Source organism: Chelonoidis abingdonii, chromosome 1, assembly GCF_003597395.2.
Source record: "Chelonoidis abingdonii isolate Lonesome George chromosome 1, CheloAbing_2.0, whole genome shotgun sequence".
NCBI classification, from domain to species: domain Eukaryota; kingdom Metazoa; phylum Chordata; order Testudines; family Testudinidae; genus Chelonoidis; species Chelonoidis abingdonii.
This window is the reverse complement of record NC_133769.1, coordinates 132,772,490-132,795,030: the sequence shown is the minus strand read 5'-3', so window position 1 is coordinate 132,795,030 and position 22,541 is coordinate 132,772,490. Positions and strand designations below refer to the sequence as shown.

General features: G+C 40.5%; 1 protein-coding gene across 2 annotated transcripts in view; it reads right to left on the bottom strand.

Moving 5' to 3' along the window:
- Window positions 1–22,541, bottom strand: part of ARHGAP8 (Rho GTPase activating protein 8) — an 86,272-nt gene that overhangs the window by 53,630 nt on the left and 10,101 nt on the right. For both annotated transcript variants that reach the window (XM_032804771.2, XM_032804772.2), the window contains exons 2-3: window positions 21,983–22,123; window positions 1,086–1,173 (exon numbers count right to left, since the gene is read on the bottom strand). In XM_032804771.2, coding sequence (XP_032660662.2) covers window positions 1,086–1,173; window positions 21,983–22,123 — 229 coding nt within the window. The remainder of the gene's footprint in view (window positions 1–1,085; window positions 1,174–21,982; window positions 22,124–22,541) is intronic.

The following is a 22,541-nucleotide window of genomic DNA, read 5'->3' as shown; positions in this document are numbered from 1 at the left end:
CAGCCATTTGCCATTTCCAAGCCTGCAATACTATCCATTGAAGCATTACGTACTGGGACAGTATTTCCAAGAATGACAATGAAAACGCTGCCACACCAAATCCCATTCCAACATGGTTTCATGTGCAAAATTTCTGCCATGCTGGCCCCAGTCTGAACAGTTTTTCCTCAAACCTTGCTTGGTCTGATCCAAGAAAGGAAAGATGGTCCAGTGTTGGCTTGCGACTCAGAAGATCTGGGTTCAATTCCCTGTTCTACCATAAACTTCCTATTTGACCTTGGGCAAAACATGTAGCTGCTCTGTGTCTCAGCTTCCCATCTGTAATACTGGAATAATAGTACGGGATAATAGATAGGTCCTGTTCTAATCCCAAACTAGGTCCTCCACATTGCAGCATTTTATCTGTTACCTTGCTACAACCAATCTTTAAAAAGGATGTTGTGAAAAGGAATAATCTTTTACAACAGCTTGACCCAAGAAAAACCAACACCATTTATAAGATGAGATAATGAAATACCAAGCTTAATGAAATACTTAGCTCATTAAATGTTAGTAATTAATGTGAATCATCTAAAGATCAAAAGCAAAAAGCATGGTAGTATAAACAATGAAACAGCATTCTTACTAAATGTTTTTTTGAGAAGAGAAAACAACATAAAAACAGCTTTTGCTGCTCCTGCAGCTGGTTAAATGTCATGAAAAGTATTTGGCAAATATAATATTCAGTAAATACTTATTTATCAAATAATAAGTTTGAAAAGTACTAATGTATTTTAATTTTCTATTTGTCGATCAAAATAAGTTACATTTGAAAAATCCATTAAGAGTTGATTAATAACGTAACTACAACACACAAAAAAAAACCTCTGTTTCTGGTTAAGTTGCTGGGGCTTGGTTTCCAAGATAGTTTCTCCCCTGATTCAGAGGCTTAGTATTCAGGCTAGCACGTTAGACATTTTTTTCATATTTGACCAAAAAAAGCCTATTTACCTACAAATGAACTTATGAGACACCCCATTTAAAATTTTAAGCAGTGTAAACTGGAGAGAGAGAGAGAGAGAGAAGGTGAAATGAGAGAAACTTACTCTAGTAGTCTGCTGTGATTGAGCTGGTGGGAAGGCGGCATACGACAGCAACTGAAAGTAACCACCCTCCTCCCAGAATTGTCATCACCTGGTAAACAAAAACAGTCAATAAAGACTTTTATATAGCTCATTTCATATGCAGAAGGATATTGAAACAAGATACGGATATGAAGCAAAACCGTGGATCTGCACACCTACAAACTCTGAAAAAGACCTGAACTTTGTAAGTCCCATCTCCACTCCAGACATATTGAGAACTTTGCCATCAACTGACAAATTATACACAGGAATTCCTTTACTCACCACTAGAGTGAGTTGAATAAGTTGTTCAGCAGTGTACATAGGACACTGGGAACAGAAGCAAAGAATGCCATATTCAAATGAAGGTGAGAGCATTGAGTTCCTTTCCGGAGGGACTCAACCCCCTGCAGAATTAAGTCCAGGAAGATTAAGGGCCTGCTTTTCAGACTGGCCTTAACCTGGCTTCCCTTTCCCCATCCACATTGGGGCAAGACTGTTTAAACATTTTATGCCTATCTTTTGCCATTCATAATGTCTGTAACTTTTATATTTGTACTAATAAGGGGAAGGATAACTAATAGGTCATTCAGTTGCTACCCAGGGACTTGAGAGTCCTCGGTTCAATTTCCTCCTTTACCATAGATTTCCTGTGTGACCACGGGTAAGTCACTTACGGTATGTCCACTCTAAATAGTAAACCTGAATCTGTGGAACCCACACTTGTAGATTGGTGTTTCCAAGTTAGTGCTTGAGTATCCACACTGCAGGATAAACCTAGGCCTCTCAACTGTACTGATGTGTCCAAACTCCACTGTGCAGACTTGAATCAGACCTTCTGCTTCTGGAAGTTTATCTCAGGGTTCCTTGCCAGCTGCACCTGCTCTAGGGCTTGGTTTGTAGTGGATTGTGGGAGAACTTGTCTATGCATCCCTCGTGACTTGACCAGAAATGGTTTGAGCCCACCAAAACATCCAGCCAAGCCATTTTGTGTCCACACACTCCCATCATCCTGATCCAGTGGAGGAACGTCTCCAGGTCACACTGTAAGTCCTATTTTGGGACTCAGGCAGAGCATCTGTGATATGCTGGTGGATATTTTGTCAATTGTTTTTGACCTGCCAAACACATTGTGACGGCTTTGGTCACAGAGACCCCCTTGGGACTATCACCTGACATGCTAAAACTACCTCTGAGCCCGTTTTCCCTGTGAGCTTGGGACTCCAGAACCCTGTCTTGTTGAGCCAGACACGCGAGTCTGCTGCAACACAGACCCAGGGTCTGAACCACGTCCCCAAAGCTGCAGGCTTTAACTGAAAACCACTCAGCAGGTACTCCTGTCTCCAGCATCCAGACACCCAGCTCCCAATGGGATCCAAACCCCAAATAAATCCGTTTTACTGTGTACAAAGCTTATAGAGGGTAAACTCAAATTGTCCACCCTCTGTAACACTGATAAGAGAGATATGCACAGCTGTTTGCTCCCCCAGGTATTATTCACTTACTTTGGATTCAATAATAAACAAAAGTGATTTTATTAAGAATAAAAAGTAGGATTTAAGTGGTTCCAAGTAATAACAGACAGAACAAAGTAAGTTACCAACCAAAATAAAACAAAATACTCAAGTCTAAGCCTACTACATTAAGAAACTGAATACTGGTAAATCTCACCCTCAGAGATGTTCCAAGTAGCTTCTTTCACAGACTAGACTATTTCTTAGTCTGGGCCCAATTCTTTCCCCTGGTACAGTCCTTATTAGTTCCAGCTCAGGCGGTAACTAGGTGATTTCTCGTAACTGCAGCCTCCTTTGTTCTGTGCCACCCCCTTTTATAGCTTTGGCACAAGGCGGGAATCCTTTGTCTCTCATCGGGTTCCCACCTTCCCTCTAAATGGAAAAGCACCAGGTTTAAGATGCATTCCAGTACCAGGTGACATGATCACATCACTGTAAAACATCACTCTCAATTCTTACAAGGTTGGCCTGCACGTACCAGAGTAAACAGAGCCATTTACAACCAATTGTCCTGGTTAATGGGAGACAGCAAGATTTTAAGCCATTATTAATGGCCCACACTTTGCATAGTTACAATAGGACTTTAGAGTAATCCTTCATATTTCTAGCTTCAGACACAAGAATGATACATACATGCAAACACAGTCAGTAGATTATAAGCTTTGTAATACCTTACAAGAGACCTTTTGCATGAAACATATTCCAGTTACATTATATTCACACTCATTAGCATATTTCCATAAAACATATGGAGTGCAACATCACACACACCTCTTGGAAGGGGATACTAACATGCCAGCTGTGACCCAGCTGATGCTGCTCAGACCTGTTGCCACAACTGCAGATTCCCCCTAAACCAGCGCTTCTGCAGCAGGGCCAGAAGTGCAGACCACGAGATTGGATCATCATGTGGACTTGGGATGAACAGCAGTGGCTCCAGAACTTTCACATGGAAAAAGCAGGTATTCCTGGGGGGGGGTTGTGAACAGCATGCCCAAACACTCTCCAGTGCCACAACACACACGAGGGTCCACCTGGTGGTCCAGAAGCAGGTCAACATATCCATCTGGAAGCGGGGTACCCCAGACTGCTACAAGTCTGTTGCTAACCTGTTTGGAGTTGGCAAGTCAACTGTGGGGGTTGTTGCAGTGAAGGTTTGTGAGGTGATCAGCACTGAGATGTGCCCAAAGGTGGTGGGCATTAAAAGTGTGCCTGAAATAACTGCTGAGTGTGAGAGAATGTGCTTTCCAAACTGCGCTAGGGCTATCAATGGGACTCATGTGCCCGTAGTTTTCCCTCTGTGAGGAACATGAGTATATAAACTGCAAAAGACACTACTCCATCATTATGCAGGCCCTGGTCGACCACAGAGGTATATCACCAGCCACAATGAATGAAAAATTGTGGAAAAATTAACAAGCACCCTGTTAACAAGCATGGAGATGCAATACAGCCTCCTTACAAGCACCCTGAGCCCATGCACAGACGTGACTGACTGCCAGCCATTAGACACCTAATACAGACAGACAGCCATCCTCCGCTGTAATTTGGACTCAGATTTCAGCCACCCTGGACCAAATACAGACCCTGATTTTGTCTGGACTCATCACAGACAGCTTTATTATTTTCTTTATACTCAATGTACAGGCCGTCTGGGACGGTGCAAGTGTGGCTGATTTATAAGGTGCATTGTATTACCAGGGAGGGGGTATTGTGACAAATTATACCTTGGGAGAGCATCTTGTAACCCCTGTAATCTTCATCTGTATATAACTGTGAAATTGGATATAAAGCATGCCATGTGAGGTATCAGGGCAAAGGTTATGATCAGCTGAAAGTCACTGTTCTATCTAAATATATATATCTTTAGTGCATATGAAGTTATGAGATTGTGTTGTATGGTTGTCACTAAAACATGCTGTAAGTTGGGGATTCAGTCATATATTTGCTCCCCACAGACAACAGCAAGGAAAGTAACCAAAACCTGGGTGGGGTGTCAACCAACCATTGTCCAGCAAGGGAGCTACAATTCAATGGCTCACCTGATTAAAGCCACAACAGGGGAATTGCTCAACCTGGCCTGGGAACTCAGCAATGCCTCCCAGACGTGCCTGGACTCATGTTCTCCAACCACATGGACTAAGGGTACAAAACAGAACACAAGGGCCCCAGGCTTGGCCTTTCTCCTTCCCCCACCTATGCTGCAAACAACAAAGACACTCAAAAGACTGAAGAGTGAAACAGAGGGGACTGGTCCAGGTTTAAGGGACAAACCTGTATATTAAGGACTGCAATATCCAGTTGGGTGAAAAAAACTGCTTAGATGTTGCCCAGTCTAATAAGGTTGAGAATTTAGACTGCATGCTTATATTTTATTTTGGTAACTAACTCTGACTTTTTGCCTATCACTTATAATCACGCAAAATCTAACTTTTGTAGTCAATAAATTTGTTTTACTGTTCATCTTTACCAGTGAGTTTGCCTGAAGTGTTTGGTAAATCTGCTCAGATTTGCAAAGGCTGGTGTATATCCACTGTCCATTAATGAAGTGATGAACCAATTAATAAATGGGCATTGCTCATCCCAAGCAGTGCAAGACAGTATATTCCTGAGGTACAAGGCTGGGAGCTGGGGAGATTTGGCTGGTGCCTCTCTCGGCGTGATTCATGAGTGCCTCTGGGAGCATTCAAGCAATCTAGCTGTGTGTGGGGCTCCACATGCTGTTGTGCCGAGTGATAACAGTGCCTGGAGGGGTTTGTGGCTTGTCTCTAGCAAAGCTAGGCTGCAGAATTAAGGGGTCACAGTGATCCCACAGTCCCAGACTGCACCCCGGGATCCCATCAGATCCCATATATAAAGCCTTGTCTACACTACACAGTTTTGTTGACAAAAGTCAGCTTTTGTCAACAAAACAGCAGCATACACACTGAAATTTGCCTACACTGAAATGCTCTTCCCACCAATGTAGGTCCCCTGCTAAGCTGACATAATAAAACCACCTCAAGAAGAGGCATAGAGCTTATGGTGGTATAGTTAGGGCAACATTCAGGCACTTTTTCTGCTACTGGTTCTACTGCGGGCTGCTCCGCAGGTCTGTCCCCAAACAGGAACTGGATGTGAATTTTTGGGACGGAACGGCTGAGAAACACAGGCTGGGGGTTTGCAGGAGAGTGCTGGTAGACTATCCAGACCCAAATCTGGCAACCCAAACTGAGCTGCATCTACAGTACAAAATCCTTGGACTTGGACCCGCATCACAGTGGAGCTAGGGCTTGGACCCAGACCTCTGAGTGAGTGTGTAGGCTCAAATCCTGAGATCTTTCCGGCCTGACTGATATGTGTGTAGATGGTAGGTGTCAGACATGAGTCAGAGTGCAGATTTATCATTAGAATCAGATTCTTAAGATGCAGATAGGCACCTACTGGGACCTGCAAAAGAGAGTTAGGTGACTAGGTGCTACCTGCATCTTTAGGTACCCAATATCCCTTTAAAAATGTGGCCCTTAGTCTCTCTGTGCCTCAGTTCCCCATCTGTAAAATGGAGGTAATAGCACTGCGCTATCTCACAAGAGGGTTGGGAGAATAAATATATTAGAGACTGTGAGGTGCTCAGATACTATGGTAATGGGGGGCTATATAGCTACAATGGGAAGACATTTCTCTTAAATTGACTGGGATGTTCTGCATTATTTTAATGGGCCTAATTCACATAGAACCTTGCCTAAACTCAAGCTTCAAAGTAAACTAAACTTAGGTCCTGGTCCTATTCCCACTGAAGTCTCAAGAAAGTTTGGCTTTGTTGTCCTGGGAGCAGAATAAATAAATGGTATTCTTCATTACCAGTGTCTTGTAAACAATCATCTGATAAATGGTTGGCAATGAGGAAGCCGAAGAAAAAGAAGAAAGAGTGAAGGGAAGAAAATGGGTGAAACTGGTAAACAAAATGAATTAATGAATAAATATTTAAATCTTCTGAAAAGCTAGGAGCATATAGCCTGAGACTATTCTCAGGCTGTTCTAACTTGTGCAAGTGATGCTAGTCCAGGAAGCACTAAGCGAATGATCTTAGCTACACAGCCATACAAATTTTACATGGATGAATAATGTTGTCAATTGATTAGGTACCAACACACTTTCAATCAACATAAGACAAGCAATTCCTTTTGTACTGAATGGTTTTGTATTGTTAAAAAAACAAAAACAAAAACACCATGTATTTCTTTTGTCCAATACATGGACATTTTCATAATCTACGTCTGTTTGGATTTCCCTGTATATATTCTACCGTACCTCAGAGATCTGCTGCAGAACAGTACCTTGTTTCAAACTCATCCTATTATGTTGGGGGAGGGGAAATTAATATTTAATGGACTTTTCAGGTAAATAAAAAATCCTGTTTAAAATACTAAATAGAATATTCACATACTACTTCAGAAAGAAGAAGGCAATGAACAATTGGTGCATTCACTGAGGTAATCAGTAGTCTGTTTATAAAACAGGTCACTATTTTATTTCCTGGGGGGACTTAAGTGCCTTTCATTTGAAATTCTCAGAGCACTCACAAAAGCATTCAAATTAATGATAAACAAACATGAAATTACAAACATTACCAAAAGACTTTTCTTCCCTAAATCTTGACACTATTTGGCCTATTTGTTCATGTCTGACAGATATGTTACTATATAGCATTCATATAATACAGGATTATAAGATAGACATGATATTCTATTAGCAGAAGTAGGTGCACTAGGATGGGTTTCTATACCTTCCTTTGGGCATCCAGTATCAGCTAGCGCTGGAAACATAGAACAGTTTCTTTGCCAGATAAGATCACCTCCATGAATAACAGAACTCCATGCCTGGTTTCCAGTTCAGGTAATAAGGTCTCTTATTGTTACTTTTGAACTCCTACCTCTATTTGATCACCTTCACTAAAGGCTAGAATAACCACCACCTACCTCTTATACAGAGTTTATAATCCATACTATCTACTTCCTTTGTAAAACTATTATCCCAGTTTTACTGATGGGAAAACTGAAGTGAAGTGACTTGCCCAAAGTTACTGAGCAGGCCTGCAGCAAAGCAGAGAATCCTTCTCGCGTGAGCCCCACGACGAGCGGTGGAAACGGAGTCAACGGGGGAGCCGCAGCCATCAATCCCACGCCGTGAGGACAGGAGGTAAGTCGAAATAAGATACGCAACTTCAGCTATGGGAATAGCATAGCTGAAGTCGATGTATCTTACATTGACACCACCCCCCACCCCACCCAGTGTAGACCAGGCCTAAGACTCATGACTCTTGGATTCTATTCCCAGCTCTGCCCTGATTTGACTGTGTGATCTTGAGTATATTACTCACTCTGTGCGTCAATTTCTCCATTTGCATTAAGGGTATTGTAGTGGGGTGATCATTCCGCTCTGGCCCTGGAAGGGTACAAGGAGCCCTGAGGAGGGCTGCAATGGTAAAAGCAGTCCTGGAGAGGGCTGCAGCTCTGAAAGCTGGGCTGACTGGGAAGCAGCCACAGCTGTAGCTGGCTTAATAAGGGCCCAACTGGCCCTTATAAGATGGCAGTGGGCCAGGAGCAAGAATCTCCCTCTAGCTGAGGAGGGAGATGGACCTAGCTGCCAGCCATCACACGTATAATAATAATACAACTTCACAGGACTGTTGAGACACAGAAAAACTCCTGTTTTTTTTTCCATACAAGTCTAATTTGTTAATAAAATTTTGAAGAAAACAACCATTGTTCAAAAATTAATGGCTGACCAAAACAAAACTGGAGCTCCACTGGTATGACTGAGAGGAGACTGCTGGCCAGATGTTCTGTGACAGAACCTTGCAGCTTGGAATTTACCCCATTCAGTCTGAAATAGCCTGACTCGGGTGACCTCACGTTTTCTCCCCGCACATTTGAAAACGGGTTTGGAGCAGCAGGGAATTGTAATTGTAAGGGTGGAGAAAAGTTCAAGAAGGAGTAGGGTTTGTGATAAGTTCTTAAGTTTCTGTATTTAGGATGTATTTTTATATTGTGTCAAGAGCACCTACAGCATACAGATAGGCCTTTATTTTAACATTTAATAACAGTATTTTCAGTGGTTTGTTTTAACTCATTTTTCTTTATTTCATGAACTGATGGTGTCCAGGAATTTCACATGAAAATGGATAACCTGCTCAACCTTCCTTGAAAAATGGTGCTTCTTGCATCTGTTGCCATTTCCCCTCTCCAGATGAGTATATTCAAGTAAAACTACTCCTTCTGCCCATCTTTCCTCCCATTTCAGAGTTACTGCTTCTAAATACCCTGAAAAGAAACCAGAAGAACTGGGACAGAACGAATTAGGAACGAGCCCCACTGTGATGCCAGCAGCATGGCCTCAGCACTATTTCTACCTCCCACTGGGGAAGAGGTCTGTAATAAGAACACTCATCTTAAGAAGAGGAAAAGGGACAGAGAGCAAAGAAGTACCATTTCTCAAAGAGGAGGCCCACGTTTTCTAGTTCTGGAGACCATTTGTATTCACTGAAGAAATATGAGTCATGCAGGTGGGCCTGTGCCATAAAGTTTGAATCCTAACCTCCTCAAAGTACAGTGCAGTTCAGATCTGGAGCCATAATTTAGACCTGTATTCTGTTAAAATTAAGCTCATCACACTGAGAATATATATAGATATAGCTACATGCACACGAACAGCAATTTATGTTTAGTTTAATTTCTAATGCTTTTTCCCATTGGTTTGAACACCATATGGAGTTTCTCACTGTCTTGATTTCTCTTGCTTCTTGCCTGTTAGCATGAAACTGCCAGATGATAGCCAGATGTAGAAAGGCTTAAAACTCAAGTTCTTTCTTAAATACTTGTTTTGTTTCTATGTTCATTTTCAGTATGTTTACCTGCCTACAAAATTTGAAAGGAAAATCACTATATAAATTACTTGGAGATTTTCAAATGAAAAGGTGCTATGTAAGTGCAAAGGTTATTATTTTTATTGGGTCCAACGTTGAAGTCCTTAAGGAGCCTGAACACTGCAATTAACTTTACATGGGCAGAGCCCTACTACCCTGCAGAATTTCATTAACTTCAATGGTGCTCCGTGCAGAGACAGGGATCTGACCACATGGAGTCAGTTGCAGAAAAGGAGCAGATTTTCAAAGGTATTTACATGCTTAAAGATGCAGATATATACCAAATGGGATTTTCAAAAGTGTCTAAGTGGGTTAGGCACTAAATGCCCATTGAAACTAAACACCTAACCTGCTTACACATACTTTTGAAAAATCCCACTTGGGGATATGTGCATCTTTAGGTTCCTAAATACCTTTGTCAATTTGGCCCATAGTTCTCACCACTTAGGCATAAATCTCTGAAGTTATTAAGCTAAATTGCGCTCTCAGACATTTCAGGGACTGAAATGGATTTCCCCTCTTGTGGCATGTGAGGATATTAAGTGCTGCCCTTGGATCAATCACCCAAGATCATGCAGATGCACCTAAAGCAAAGAGTGTAAAGGAAGAGACCTCAGCAGATTATTGGCTGTGACAGCATCAGAACAATCAGCTGGAGCAGTTCGTGTTGAGCCAGTTCTCTTAATATTATCAAACCAAACTGTTCCTATGCATTACGTGCTTACAGAAGATGCTTCCACATTGAGAAGGAGCGTATAATCTGTACAGTCCAGATTAAGATTTGTGCAAATTAAAATATAAGATCACAGGAAACCCTTTGGGATTTTCTCTCCATATTTCAAGTCTATGCTGAGCATTGCAATAGATGTACATTGCACAGCACTTTTTATCACCAATACAAGTTTTAAATAAAAAAAAAAAAAAAAATCACCAACCAGCAGATGAAGGGAAGGACAGGTAGGAAAATTGTTTTACTTTTTAATTAAGATCATGGATGGCACTGCAATTGCTAACTGCATGTTGCAGATCAAAGGTATTTTATAATGGATGTAGCTCATCCCAATTTGCAAATAAACTCTTGGGATTCTTGTAAAGCCAAGCACTATTTTTTATATTTTAATATAAAAAAATCCTCAAATACTACGATCATTTTATTTTTTCCTAAAATGTCAGTTACAGCTACAGGGCCTGCTTCTGCTCCTAGTAGAATCAATGGGAGTTGTCTGACTGACTTCAATGGGAGCAGAAATGGGGCCAAAATCTAGGAAGGTAGCCACAGCAGCAGTAGAAGTTTCCCATATTTTTATTATTTCCAAATAATTTAAGCCTAGTGATAATGGTACCAGTTTGTACCAAATGGTACCATAATGGTACCAAACTGTACCATAGAATTTCTATCTATAGAAATTCAGTTCTTGAATAATAAAAGTACAGCAACAGGAATATACTACTGACCACATGGCCAGGATGGTGACAGTGATTGTGAAAGGCTTAGGGAGGCTACAGAATCAGGAAACCTAAAAATAATGGGGGATGTCAATTATCCCCATATTGACTGGGTACAAGTTACCTCAGGACGGGATCTAGAGATACGCTTTTTGGATGTTATTCATGACAGTTTCTTGGAGAAGCTAGTCCTGGAACCCAAAAGGGGAAAGGCAATTCTTGATTTAGTCCTAAGTGGAGCACAGGATCTAGTCCAATAGGTGAACAGATCTGAACCATTCAGTAATAGTGCCCATAAAGTACTTAAATTTAACATCCTGGTGTGTGTGAGGGGGAGAATACCAAAGAAATCTACCACAGTAGCATTTAACTTCAAACAGGGAAACTATTCAAAAATGAGGAAGCTAGTTAAATGGAAATTAAAAGGTACAGTTACAAGAGTTCCTGCAAGTTTCCAAAACTATTTAAAAATACCATAATAGAGGCTCCGACTTAATGTATTCCCACGTAGAACAACAACAATGAAAACAAAGAGTAAGATGACCAAAAAATGCCATCATGGCTAAACAGTAAAAAGCAGTTAGAATCAAAAATACATCCTTTACAAACTGTAAGTCAAATCCTACTGAGGAAAATAGAAAGGAAGAATAAACTCTGGCAGGTCAAATGTTAAAGTGTAAATAGGCAGGCCAAACATTTTTTTAAAGAGCAATTAGCAAGACACTAAAACTAACAGCATTTTTTTTTTTTAAGTACCTCTAAAGCAGAAAGGGTGCCAAACAATCAGTGGGGCAACTGGATGATCAAGATGCTACAGGAGCACTCAAGGAACACAAGGTTGTTGCCGAGAAGCTAAGCTCTGCATCAGTCTTCACTGCAGAGGATGGGAGAGAGATTCCCACATCTGTGCCATTCTTTTTAGGTGACAAATCTGAGGAACTGTCCCAGATGAGGTGTCAATAGAGGAGAGTTTGGAACAAATTGATAAACAAAAGTCAGATACTAGGCCCAAATGGTATTCACCCAAGAGTTCTGATGGAATTCAAATATGAAATTACAGAACTACCTACTGTGGTCTGTAACCTATCACTTAAATCACCCTCTGTACCAAATGACTGGAGGATAGCTAAGGTGACGCCAATCTTTAAAAACACACTTCAGAGGCTATCCTGGCAATTACAGGCTGGTAAACCTAACTTCAGTACCAGGCAAATTGGTTGAAACTATAGTAAAGAACAGAATTATCAGACACATAGATAAACATAATGTTGGGAAAGAGTGAACACAGCTTTTGGAAAGGGAAATCATACCTCAGTCTATTAGAATTATCTGAACATGTCAACGAGCATGTGGACAAGGAGAGTTCCGTTGATATAGTGTACCTGAACTTTCAGATAGCATTTGACAAGGTCCCACACCAAAGGTTCTTAAGCAAAGTAAGCAGTCCTGGCATAAGTGGGGAAGTCATCTCATGGATCAGTAACTGGTTAAAAGAAAGGAAACAAAGGATAGGAATAATGGTCAGTTTTCACAATGGAGAGAAGTAAATAGCAAGGTGCCCCAAGGATCTGTAGTGGGACCAGTGTTGTTCAAAATATTCATAAATGATCTGGGAAGAAGGATAAACAATGAAGTGGCAAAGTTTGCAGATGATACAAAATTACTCAAGATAATTAAGTCCAAAGCAGTCTGCGAAAAGTTACAAAGAGATCTCACAAAACTGGGTGACTGGGCAACAAAATGGCAGATGAAGTTCAATGCTGGAAAATGCAAAGTAATGTATATTGGAAAACATAATTCCAACTGTTCACACAAAATGATGGGGTCTAAATTAGTTATTACCACTCAGGAAAGAGATTTTGGAGTCATTGTGGATAGTTCTCTGAAAACATCTGCTCAATTTGCAGTGGCAGTCAAAAAAGGTAACAGAATGTTAGGAATCATTAGGAAAGGGATGGATTAAATAGACAATATCATAATGCCAATATATAAATCTATGGTATGCCACACCTTGAATACTGTATGTAGTTTTGGTTGCCTCACCTCAAAAAAGATAGATTAGAAATTCAAAAGGTACAGAGAAGGGCAACAAAAATGATTAATGGTATAGAACAGTTTCTGAATTAGAAGAGATTACAAGGGGACTGTCCTGCTTGGAAAAGAGAAACCTATGGGGGAATATATGATAGAAGTCTATAAAATCGTGAATGCTATGGAGAGAGAGAATAAGGAACTTTTATTCCTTCACATAACACAAGAACCAGGAGTAACTCAATGAAATTAATAGGCAGCAGATTTAAAACAATCATAAAGAAATAGTTCCTCACACCACACACAGCCTGTGGAGCTCATAGCCAGGGGACGTCTGAAGGCCCAAACTATAACTGGGTTAAAAAAAAGAATTAGATAAGTTTATGGAAAATAGGTCCATCAGTGGCTATTAGCCAAGAGGATGCAACCCCATGCTCTGGGTTTTCCTAAACCTCTGCCGACTGCTGGGACTGGATACCAGGGATGGGTCATTCCATACTTGCCCTTTTCTGTTCATCCCCTCTGAAGCATCTGGCACCGATCACTGTCAGAACACAGGATGCTGGGTTAGACGGACCATTGGTCTGACCCAGTATGGACATGCTTATGTTTTTATGTAACGGGACTAAGCCTCATTTGTGTCAGGGATGGTATGGATGGTTGTCCTTTCTGCTTATCTGAAACTTGGGTAGCTGAGGTCAAAAAGGTTCCCAGGATAACCTAGAGCAGCCTAAATTTTAACTTTTGTCCCCCAAGCTTAGCAAATTGCAAAACACGTAACATGTGAATCAAAAGCCAAAATATGACATTCCCCTCTCCAGCTACAGCACTATGAGCTGAGATCTTCAAAGCTTCTTAGAAGATTCAAATGCTCAATTTCCATTTATTTGAATGGAGTTAGAAGTGAGTCTGAATCCCTTAGGCAACTTTGACAATCCCAGCCAAGAGCACTAGAAATGAAATTCTCCCCTTTCTGAAGAGCCAGCACAAGGTCTTTGCTCCATGGAAGTCCCAGGTAAGCCCTGTGGAATCTTTAGATGAAGAAAGAATGTAAAAGAAAATTACAGAGATGCCTGGCCAACAATTTTAAGGATGTTGTTTGAACTTAAATTGTTCACTTCTTAGGAAACCGCAATGCTTTTTAACATGCACCAAAATTACCATGGATGTTCTGAACCTTTTTTTTTTTTTTTTTAAAGCATAATTAATTTAGACAGCAGGAGCAAACTGTTTATTATTTAGGACACAAATTTGATCCACTTAGTGAGCACTGAGTCAGACGTGGATTTGAAGATTCCATAGCTATTTCACAGTTATAAAAAAAATGGTACTGCTTTCATTTCACAAGTCCTTTCTCTGACTGTGTTCACTATTCTGAATTCCAGTATGTTCTTAATTTATTTGGAAACCAGTTCTTTGTGAAAAGACTATCTGGAATCACGGCTTTAGCTCAATTCAGGAAAGCACCTAAGCACGTGCTCAAGTGATTTCCTACATAAGGACAGATTAAAGTGCATGCAGAGGTGGTTTCCTGGATCTGGGCCTTTGTTTGTTCTCTTCACCAATCACATTTAATATATTTTCCATACAGTTTTCTTAAACTCGTGGCAAACGTCCTGTTCTTTTAGTCAGACAAAAGCGGAAGGCACCACTAACTTTCTGATGTAATTAATTGTTTGTTTAGTTTCATCTGGTTCCATTCTTGAACTTGAAATAGCAGAGTGAGCCAAACCCATCCCAGATTTAATTCTGAAGTCAGTGGAGTTATACCTGGGAATGAATTTGGACCTCTGTATTATAGAGATGCTCTGGTGTTGTATTGAGGGTTAGCACCAGTTTTAGAGATACAAAGTCAATATTTTGCTGTTTCACAAGTAGCTTCCAAGAAAATGCAGATTAAAGAGAGTAAAGAAATACAAGGCTGGTTCAATGGAACATGTATACCTTGTGGCCAATATTGTTCAAGTGTGAGATTTTACACCTTCCTCTGAAACAATTAATGAACTACTGATGGAAAAACAGTGTCAGACTTACTGGAGTGGCTCACGACCAAGTGTGTCAACCTCATGGCAGACTGTCAGAAAGGAGGCAGACACCCCAAACTGATGGTATGTTCTATAATTAGATTTCACCAACCCTGTAACAAATGTGAACTCCTAGACTGCTGTAGCAATTTTACCATGGAGTCACAGACAGCCCCCTTGGGCTCTCCAGTCTATTCTGCCACCCAGGCAAGCTAGACTTAGTGATAAATGGTAACCAATGCCAAAAATCACAAAATATTCAGGTTGCTTCCGGTTCTAAGAGACCAGTCACTTACCCTGATCTCACACCAAAAGATATCACCTGTAGCCAATGCTGTAAAAACTAATTAAAGGTTTATTAACTAGGAAAAAGAAATGACATCTATTTATAGGTGAAATCAAGCAAGCATATATACACAAATGAGTTCCAGTCTGTGATGACTGGTGACAGAGATAGTAATTTGTCAGCATTGAATGTTTTTTTAGGGCTTAATCCAAGTTGACCCTGGAGCCCTCTGCTTTTTGTTTCTTAACTCCAGCCCTTGTGAGAGTGCAAGAAAGCTATTTTTACTTCCCTCTTCCAGCATTCAGACAGATAGGATGAAGCCTTCTGCACATATTTCTCCATGGGTAGATGGGGAAATAAACAAAGCTTTTGTCCTACAATGCACCACTTAATTTTTGATATGCTTTCAGGATGGGTGGGGGGGGGGGGGGAGTCTCTCTTCCCATCTGAGTTCACAGGTTCAAAGCAGGCATTTTTACAATTCTAAAACAAACATATTTTACCTTGTAGCATGGAATACAGACACTACAAATAAGATTAATACATGCATCAATTTACAAGCATTTTATAGAGTCCTAACACATCCTTAAAATTCTAACACCCATTGTTCAACTATATTAACATATAAATGAACAAGTCTAGTTTCCAGCTGTGAATTTGTCAGTGCTCAGTGGATGCCTACAGATTTGTCAAGAGCTGGCACCTGATTTACCGGCATCACACACGGTACCAGATTAGAAAGACCACTGATCTGGTCTGCAGATGTGCCCAGACCAGATCCTCACATCCAAACACTCCCAAATCCTGAAAGCGTTCACATTCAGATCTGAACTTTGATGCTCAGGCTCAGCTTCATTTTCTTTTACATAGAGATTCCTGTGTTCTTAGGGTATCATAAAGTAAAAGAGATTATAAACAGACCCTTGTTCTCCTGTTGAATTTGAGCAAATACACAGTCCACACATACCGTAAGACTTTAGTACCTGTGCAATACTTTCCGTTTTGATTTCTAAAAGAGAAATATAGTATGTATAGTCTGATAGCCAAAAGACCGATACGAAACATTTATTTCTTGTATGGGCTATGTGAATGTTGTATTTTGTGGTTTTCGATTAAAATGACTGGTAAAGAGAAATCTATAGAGGAAACCTTATTGTAACAATCATTTTAAGTGGAAAAGGGGTAGGAGTTAGTGAACATGCATATTTAAAACCAAGACCAAGTCAACTCAAATGACTAGCTAAAGCCTAACAGCTAACACAGGGGTCAGCAACCTTTCAGAAGTGGTATGCCGAGTCTTCATTTATTCACTTTAATTTAAAGGTTTTGCATGCCGATGATAAATTTTAACGTTTTTAGAAGATCTCTTTCTATAATATATAACTAAACTATTGTTGTATGTAAAGTAAATAAGGTTTTTAAAATGTTTAAGAAACTTCATTTAAAATTAAATTAAAATGCAGAGCCCCCTGGACTGGTGGCCAGGACCCGGGCATTGTGAGTACCACTGAAAATCAGCTCGCCTTTGGCACACATGCCATCAGTTGTCTACCCCTGAGCTAACAGGACAAAAGCACATATCTAAGTATTAAGACAGCAGAAATCAGAAATTCTTCTAGAAACACACAAAATCAGCACATATGCAAAAGCACTGCACAGAATCATGCAAGAAATAATTAGAGGTCATACTATGGGAGGATAATGGAACATAAAAACAGCCATACTGGGTCAGGCCAACGGTTCATGTACCCCAGTATCCTGTCTTCCGATAGCACCCAGTGCCAGACGTTTCAGAGGGAATGAACAGAACAGGACAATTATCAAGTGATCCTGTCATCCAATCTCAGCTTCTGGCAGTCAGAGGAAGCTAAGGGAAAGAGCTTGATGTTTTATGTAGCTTTCACATGTTCCTCCACTTGCACCACAAGAAAAAAAAAATCTCAATTTTATTTCTAATCAAAATTAAAGTAAAAACAATTAGTCCTGCAACAGCCTTTACTGCTGTGGGATTCCAAAAATGTTCATATGCTTACAAATGGGTATATTGCCAGACCAGCAGAATAATTTGCATGTTTCAAGCTGACATATATGTAAAACAGCCAACTGCATATCAGCATTAATGAGACAAGTCAATCTGAGTCAACATCCCAATTTCAGTCTGAACAATTATTACAGCTAGAACTCTTTAAAAAAATCCACTACACTTTTGTTTGACAGTGGAAATTGGATTAACTTTGTTCTTATTTATACAGTGTGAAATAGACTTCAAAGAATCTTTTGGATCTTGTCAAAGCTATTGTTATGTAAAGAAGGTATAAATTATTTTAATTTATGGGAGGAATATTAGATTGTTATTAAAACATAATGAAAGGTCATTTTTGCATTTAAAAAATTGTGGAAAATAAAATCAAAGTAAAATCCAGAACAATTATTGCACAGAATCTTCACTTAAATTCTGTCCTCTCGTTCCTTATCCATTTGTAATGTATTCCATTGTCTTTCAACCACAAAATGAGAATAGAATGAACAGCTTGCAGAGTTACTTTAACTAAGCCACTCCAAACACTGAAATTATAATTTGTTTTATTTGAGAGATGATTAAAATGTATAATAAACTAGGTACAAATAATTTTTTTTAAATGATTTTTGTTTTCAAAAGGAACTGACCTTTTCCCAGAAGGGAAGGAGATTTGAAAAGACTATTCCTTTCTGAGTTGCTTTAAATCCAGCAAGCATATGAATTTGATTGACTACCAGTTAAAAGAGGGAGTAGAGAAGTCTCTCTGCTGAACTGAAGCATTCCCCCTCCCCACCGCCTCCTTTATCTTTTCTTCTTATTTGATTCTCCCCTAGAATTTTATGATTTTTAAATATTAAACAAAGATTCTGATGTGCAGCTGTTGGCTATTGGAATGCACTTGGGTTTTGCATTTAAATCGTTCAATGTGGTTACTAAGCTCCAGCATGTTATTCCTGACTGACATGCCAGCTAAAACCACTGCTTTCTGATCTTAAAGCAGTTATTTTTGACTACCAAGGCTGCCACATTAAGAAGATCATTTGCACAGAAGTAAACATTTTAACCAGATGCATCCCCGGAGTACTTCTATTTGCTTCGATGGAGTTAAGCTAGGGATAGATATATGGCCTTTTGATTTCAGTTTGAGCAAACATGCTTAAGAAGGGAGCTCTACAATGAAACAAGGAAGCTGCAATGAGTATTTTTTAAAACTATGCTGATTCTCACTCCAGAGATATCTTGAAGCAAATGCCCCGCCCCCTGATATGTCACAAGACTGAGCTGAACATCCACAAATAAATATGTCAGGCAAGACTGTTATTGAATAGAAAGGCTACTTAACATTCTTTATCCACTTTGTATTCTCTTTTCCTGTAGCTCACCACCAGTGAAAGCATGATTTTTTTTTTAAAGGAGTTGGCTCAAGAAGAAGAGTATATATATTATTTACTTCAAATATTTTGGCCCCTTTTGAATTTCCCCACCATTTAAACTCCTCCTACTCAAGGGGCAAAAGCTGGCTCAGAATATGGAGGACATATTTTCTGTTTGCTTACATGGTATTTAGATACTTTGTTCAACAACCAGTTTCCACTCATGCCAATTTCCTCATTCAGAAGAAATCATTAAGATTGCCATGCAAATAAAAAATAATAAGCAAATCTCAGAAGAAATTTTCAAACTGCATCTTTCAGAGTGTTGAGCTGCGCATCAGGCACTGTGCTTATAAGCCATGATTAACATATAATGATGGTCTAGAAAATACTTAGTCCTGCTTCAGTGCAGAGGATGGACTAGATGACTTATCAAGCTCCTTTCCAATCCTACATTTCTAGGATATCCTCCAGAAAGTATAAACACTGAGGTATCCATTAGAATTAAGAGCAGCTACAGTAGACAAATGACAAGTGTCAATGAATTCCATTGGGGTTTTGAGTGCAGGGAAGATGAGGTACACAAATATAAAAGAAAACCTTTCTTACAATAAGAGACTGGAAATATAATGTATTGCCAGAAGGAAAAGTTCAGACTCTCAAATCCAGGCCCACAACATTCGGGTGCTAGGTATAACAGCGGGGAAAAAAGCATTGCCTTCATGGACAATTTTCTGGCAGCTCTGCTAAAGTTGAATATAAAAGATGATCCCTTTTATTTACTGAAGTATTATCCTATAACGATGTGTAACGAGACAGGTGGTAGAGGTTGCTGGAGGGACATTATAATGACCTTGATATTTTCAAAGTTTCTGTTAACGTCTCTATTTGTGTTTCTAAATTTCTTTTCTATTTCAAAGTTTTGCCAGCTCATTCACACTTCTTTGTTAATTTAGTTTCAGAGACTTCATGGAGAGCTTTGATGTCTTGGTATTTTTCTCTGTCACACACCGGGCTGTGGGTGGTGTGATCCAGTGATGTGAACAGGAGTCTTGCCTAGTAGCTTAAGCAGAATCAGAGGAGTGGTCACGGGACAAGCTCCTGACACAAACATCCTAAAGTACTTTTGTTCTGTCAGATTAGTATCTTGCTCAGTCAATAGAGTTTAGGGTTGCCAACCATCCTGGATTGGCTGGGAGTCTACTGGAATCAGCCTTGATCTTCTGGTGGCTATTGAAAGCAATCCAGGAGATTTTAATAGACCACTAAAAGTCCAGTCGGTGGTGCAGCGGGGCTAAGGCAAGCTCCCTACCTGCCCGGGAGCTGCGCAGAGCCAGGAAGTGGCTGGGCATGTCCAGCTCCTAGGCACAGGGGAGGCCAGGGGACTCCATGTGCTCCACCCGCCCCAAGCGCTGACTCTGCAGCTCCCATTGGCTGGGAACATGGCTAATAGGAGTTGTGGTGGCAGTGTCTGCAGGCACGGGCAGCGTGCGCAACCACCTGACTCCTCTGCCTAGGAGCCGGACATGCTGGCTGCTTCTGGAAGCTGCCCAAGGTAAGTGATGCCCAGCTGGAGCCTGCACTCTTGCCCCCTCCAACACCACAACCGCCTACCCCAGGTCAGAACTCACTCCTGCACCCAAACTCCCCCCCCCAGAGCCCACATCCCAACCCCCTGCCCCAGCCCTGAGCCCCTTCCTGTACCCCAATCCCCTCATCCCCAACCCCACCCCAGAGCTCCCTCCTGCATCCCAAACCCCTCATCCTTGGCTCCACTCCAGAGCCTGCCCCCCATCCAGCCAGAGCCCTCACTCCCTCCTGCACAACAACCCCCTGACCCAGCCCAGTGAAAGTGACTGAGGGTGGGGGAAAGGCGAGCGACGGATGGAGGAGGATGGAGTGATTGGGGGTGGGGCCTCGGAGAAGGGGCGTGGCAGAAACGTGGCCTCAGGAAAGGGAGGGCAGGAGGTGTGGCAAGGTGTTCAGGTTTGTGTGATTAGAAAGTTGGCAATCCTAATAGAGTTTGAATCTTGTACTCTCTTAGCCATGGGTTTAACTCTTACTTTGTGTATCAAGTTTGTTGTGAAGATGAGGTAAATTAGTTTTACCTGAAAATATACATATATCTTCAACAGATATTATGGGTAAAATCATGGCCCCACAGAAGTCAATGGTGAAATTCCCATCAACTTCAATAGAGCTAGGATTTCACCCTCTTTGTGTGTCAACCCAGACATGTCTGGGTCTGGCCATATCAGAATGAATTGGCTCATCTAATACTTCAAGATCTCCAGAGTAAATCAATTTGATCAAGTACTAATGACTCTTAGACTGCCATCTATGGCCTAGATTCAGGAAAGCATTTAAGGATATGCTTTAATTCATCCTTATTCAGGAAATTCATGACCCAGTCCTATGCAAGTAAAAGGTGCAAAAACCGTGCTCTAAGTTTGTAAAGAATTTTGGGATTCATCAGGGTGACAAGTGGGAAATACTATTAGTTATTATTTCATTCTGAAAAAAATGCCAGGCTTTGTAGTTGAGGTGCAAAAATGTCAAGGTTACTCATAAGCTCAGGCTTATGCATTACTGTTGTGTTGCAAGTTAAAATAGTGCCAAAAACAAATCAAAGGGAAAAAACCCACAGGGGACACTATCAAGATAAACATTTTGAAGATGTGCTTACCTGTCACAAATAAAATGTGATACGTTATTAAAAACAGAATTTTTAAAAATCTAATGACCTGATTTTCAAAGGAGTGAAGCACCTGCAACTCCTATTGACTTCCTCTTTGAAAGTCAGGTAATACATTTACATTTTCACCATTTACACTGATAGTTTACATTTTGCATTTCATTCATTTTAGACAGTAACATTTTAGACTGCTCAGTTGTTTTTTTCTGTTTCTTGTGGGCTAGCAGAATGATCATGTCTGGCTTCATAACATACAGGAAATGAAAAGCAAAAAAACTTTTCACTGATTATAAACAAATACATCTATTCATATTTAGGTCTTTTACCTTTGTTTTTAAACCAAACCAAACCTGAATTTGTGGCCGATGGTCCTGAACTGGCAAAGCACTGAAGCGTGTACTTAACCTCTAGTCACATGTTTGAAGTTAAGCATATGCTTAGGTTCTTTTTGGGATCGGGCTCCAAAGTGTCTACACTATTCCCATGTATCACTTTAAATAGTGTAATATGAAACAATATAATAAGGTGCAGAGTAACATCTGCTAAACCTAGGAAATGTCATGCATTTTAATTTTTATAACTATACCTGCTAGCTGCACAATGCCATGCCTTGCAACATCGTAGTATGGATGATTAATGCTTAGTTCAGTGTCTTCACTTGCTGCAGGTGTGAAGGAGGTCTTTCGCTTTTCCATTATTGCATGTTCTGCCTCATCTTTCTGTAATTCTAAAGCAGTAAGAAAGAATTTATAAAATCAGCTACTAAAAAACCTTTTATCTCGCATACAATATTGTGAAATTGAGATCCACCCTCCATCTCCCACCAGCTTTCTTCACTCACTCGTTTATTACTTTTTCAAAGAAGCACCTTCATACTTTCTCCAATGCTGGACTGCATATATGGGAGGAGCTCCCCATAAACATCTGCAGCAAAGCTCTCTCATTGCCCTCCTTTAAAGTTCTTCTTGGCTACGCTGATCACAAAAACTTGACAATGGTTAGGCCGTTCTTATGCTGTGATCACTGCTTGTCATAACAACCAATGTTGCCTCACTGTTTCCTTACGCTTCCCCTGTCTGTCTGTGATATCTTGTTTTATACTTGGATCGTAAGCTCTTTGAGACAGAAAAATCACTGTCTGAAAC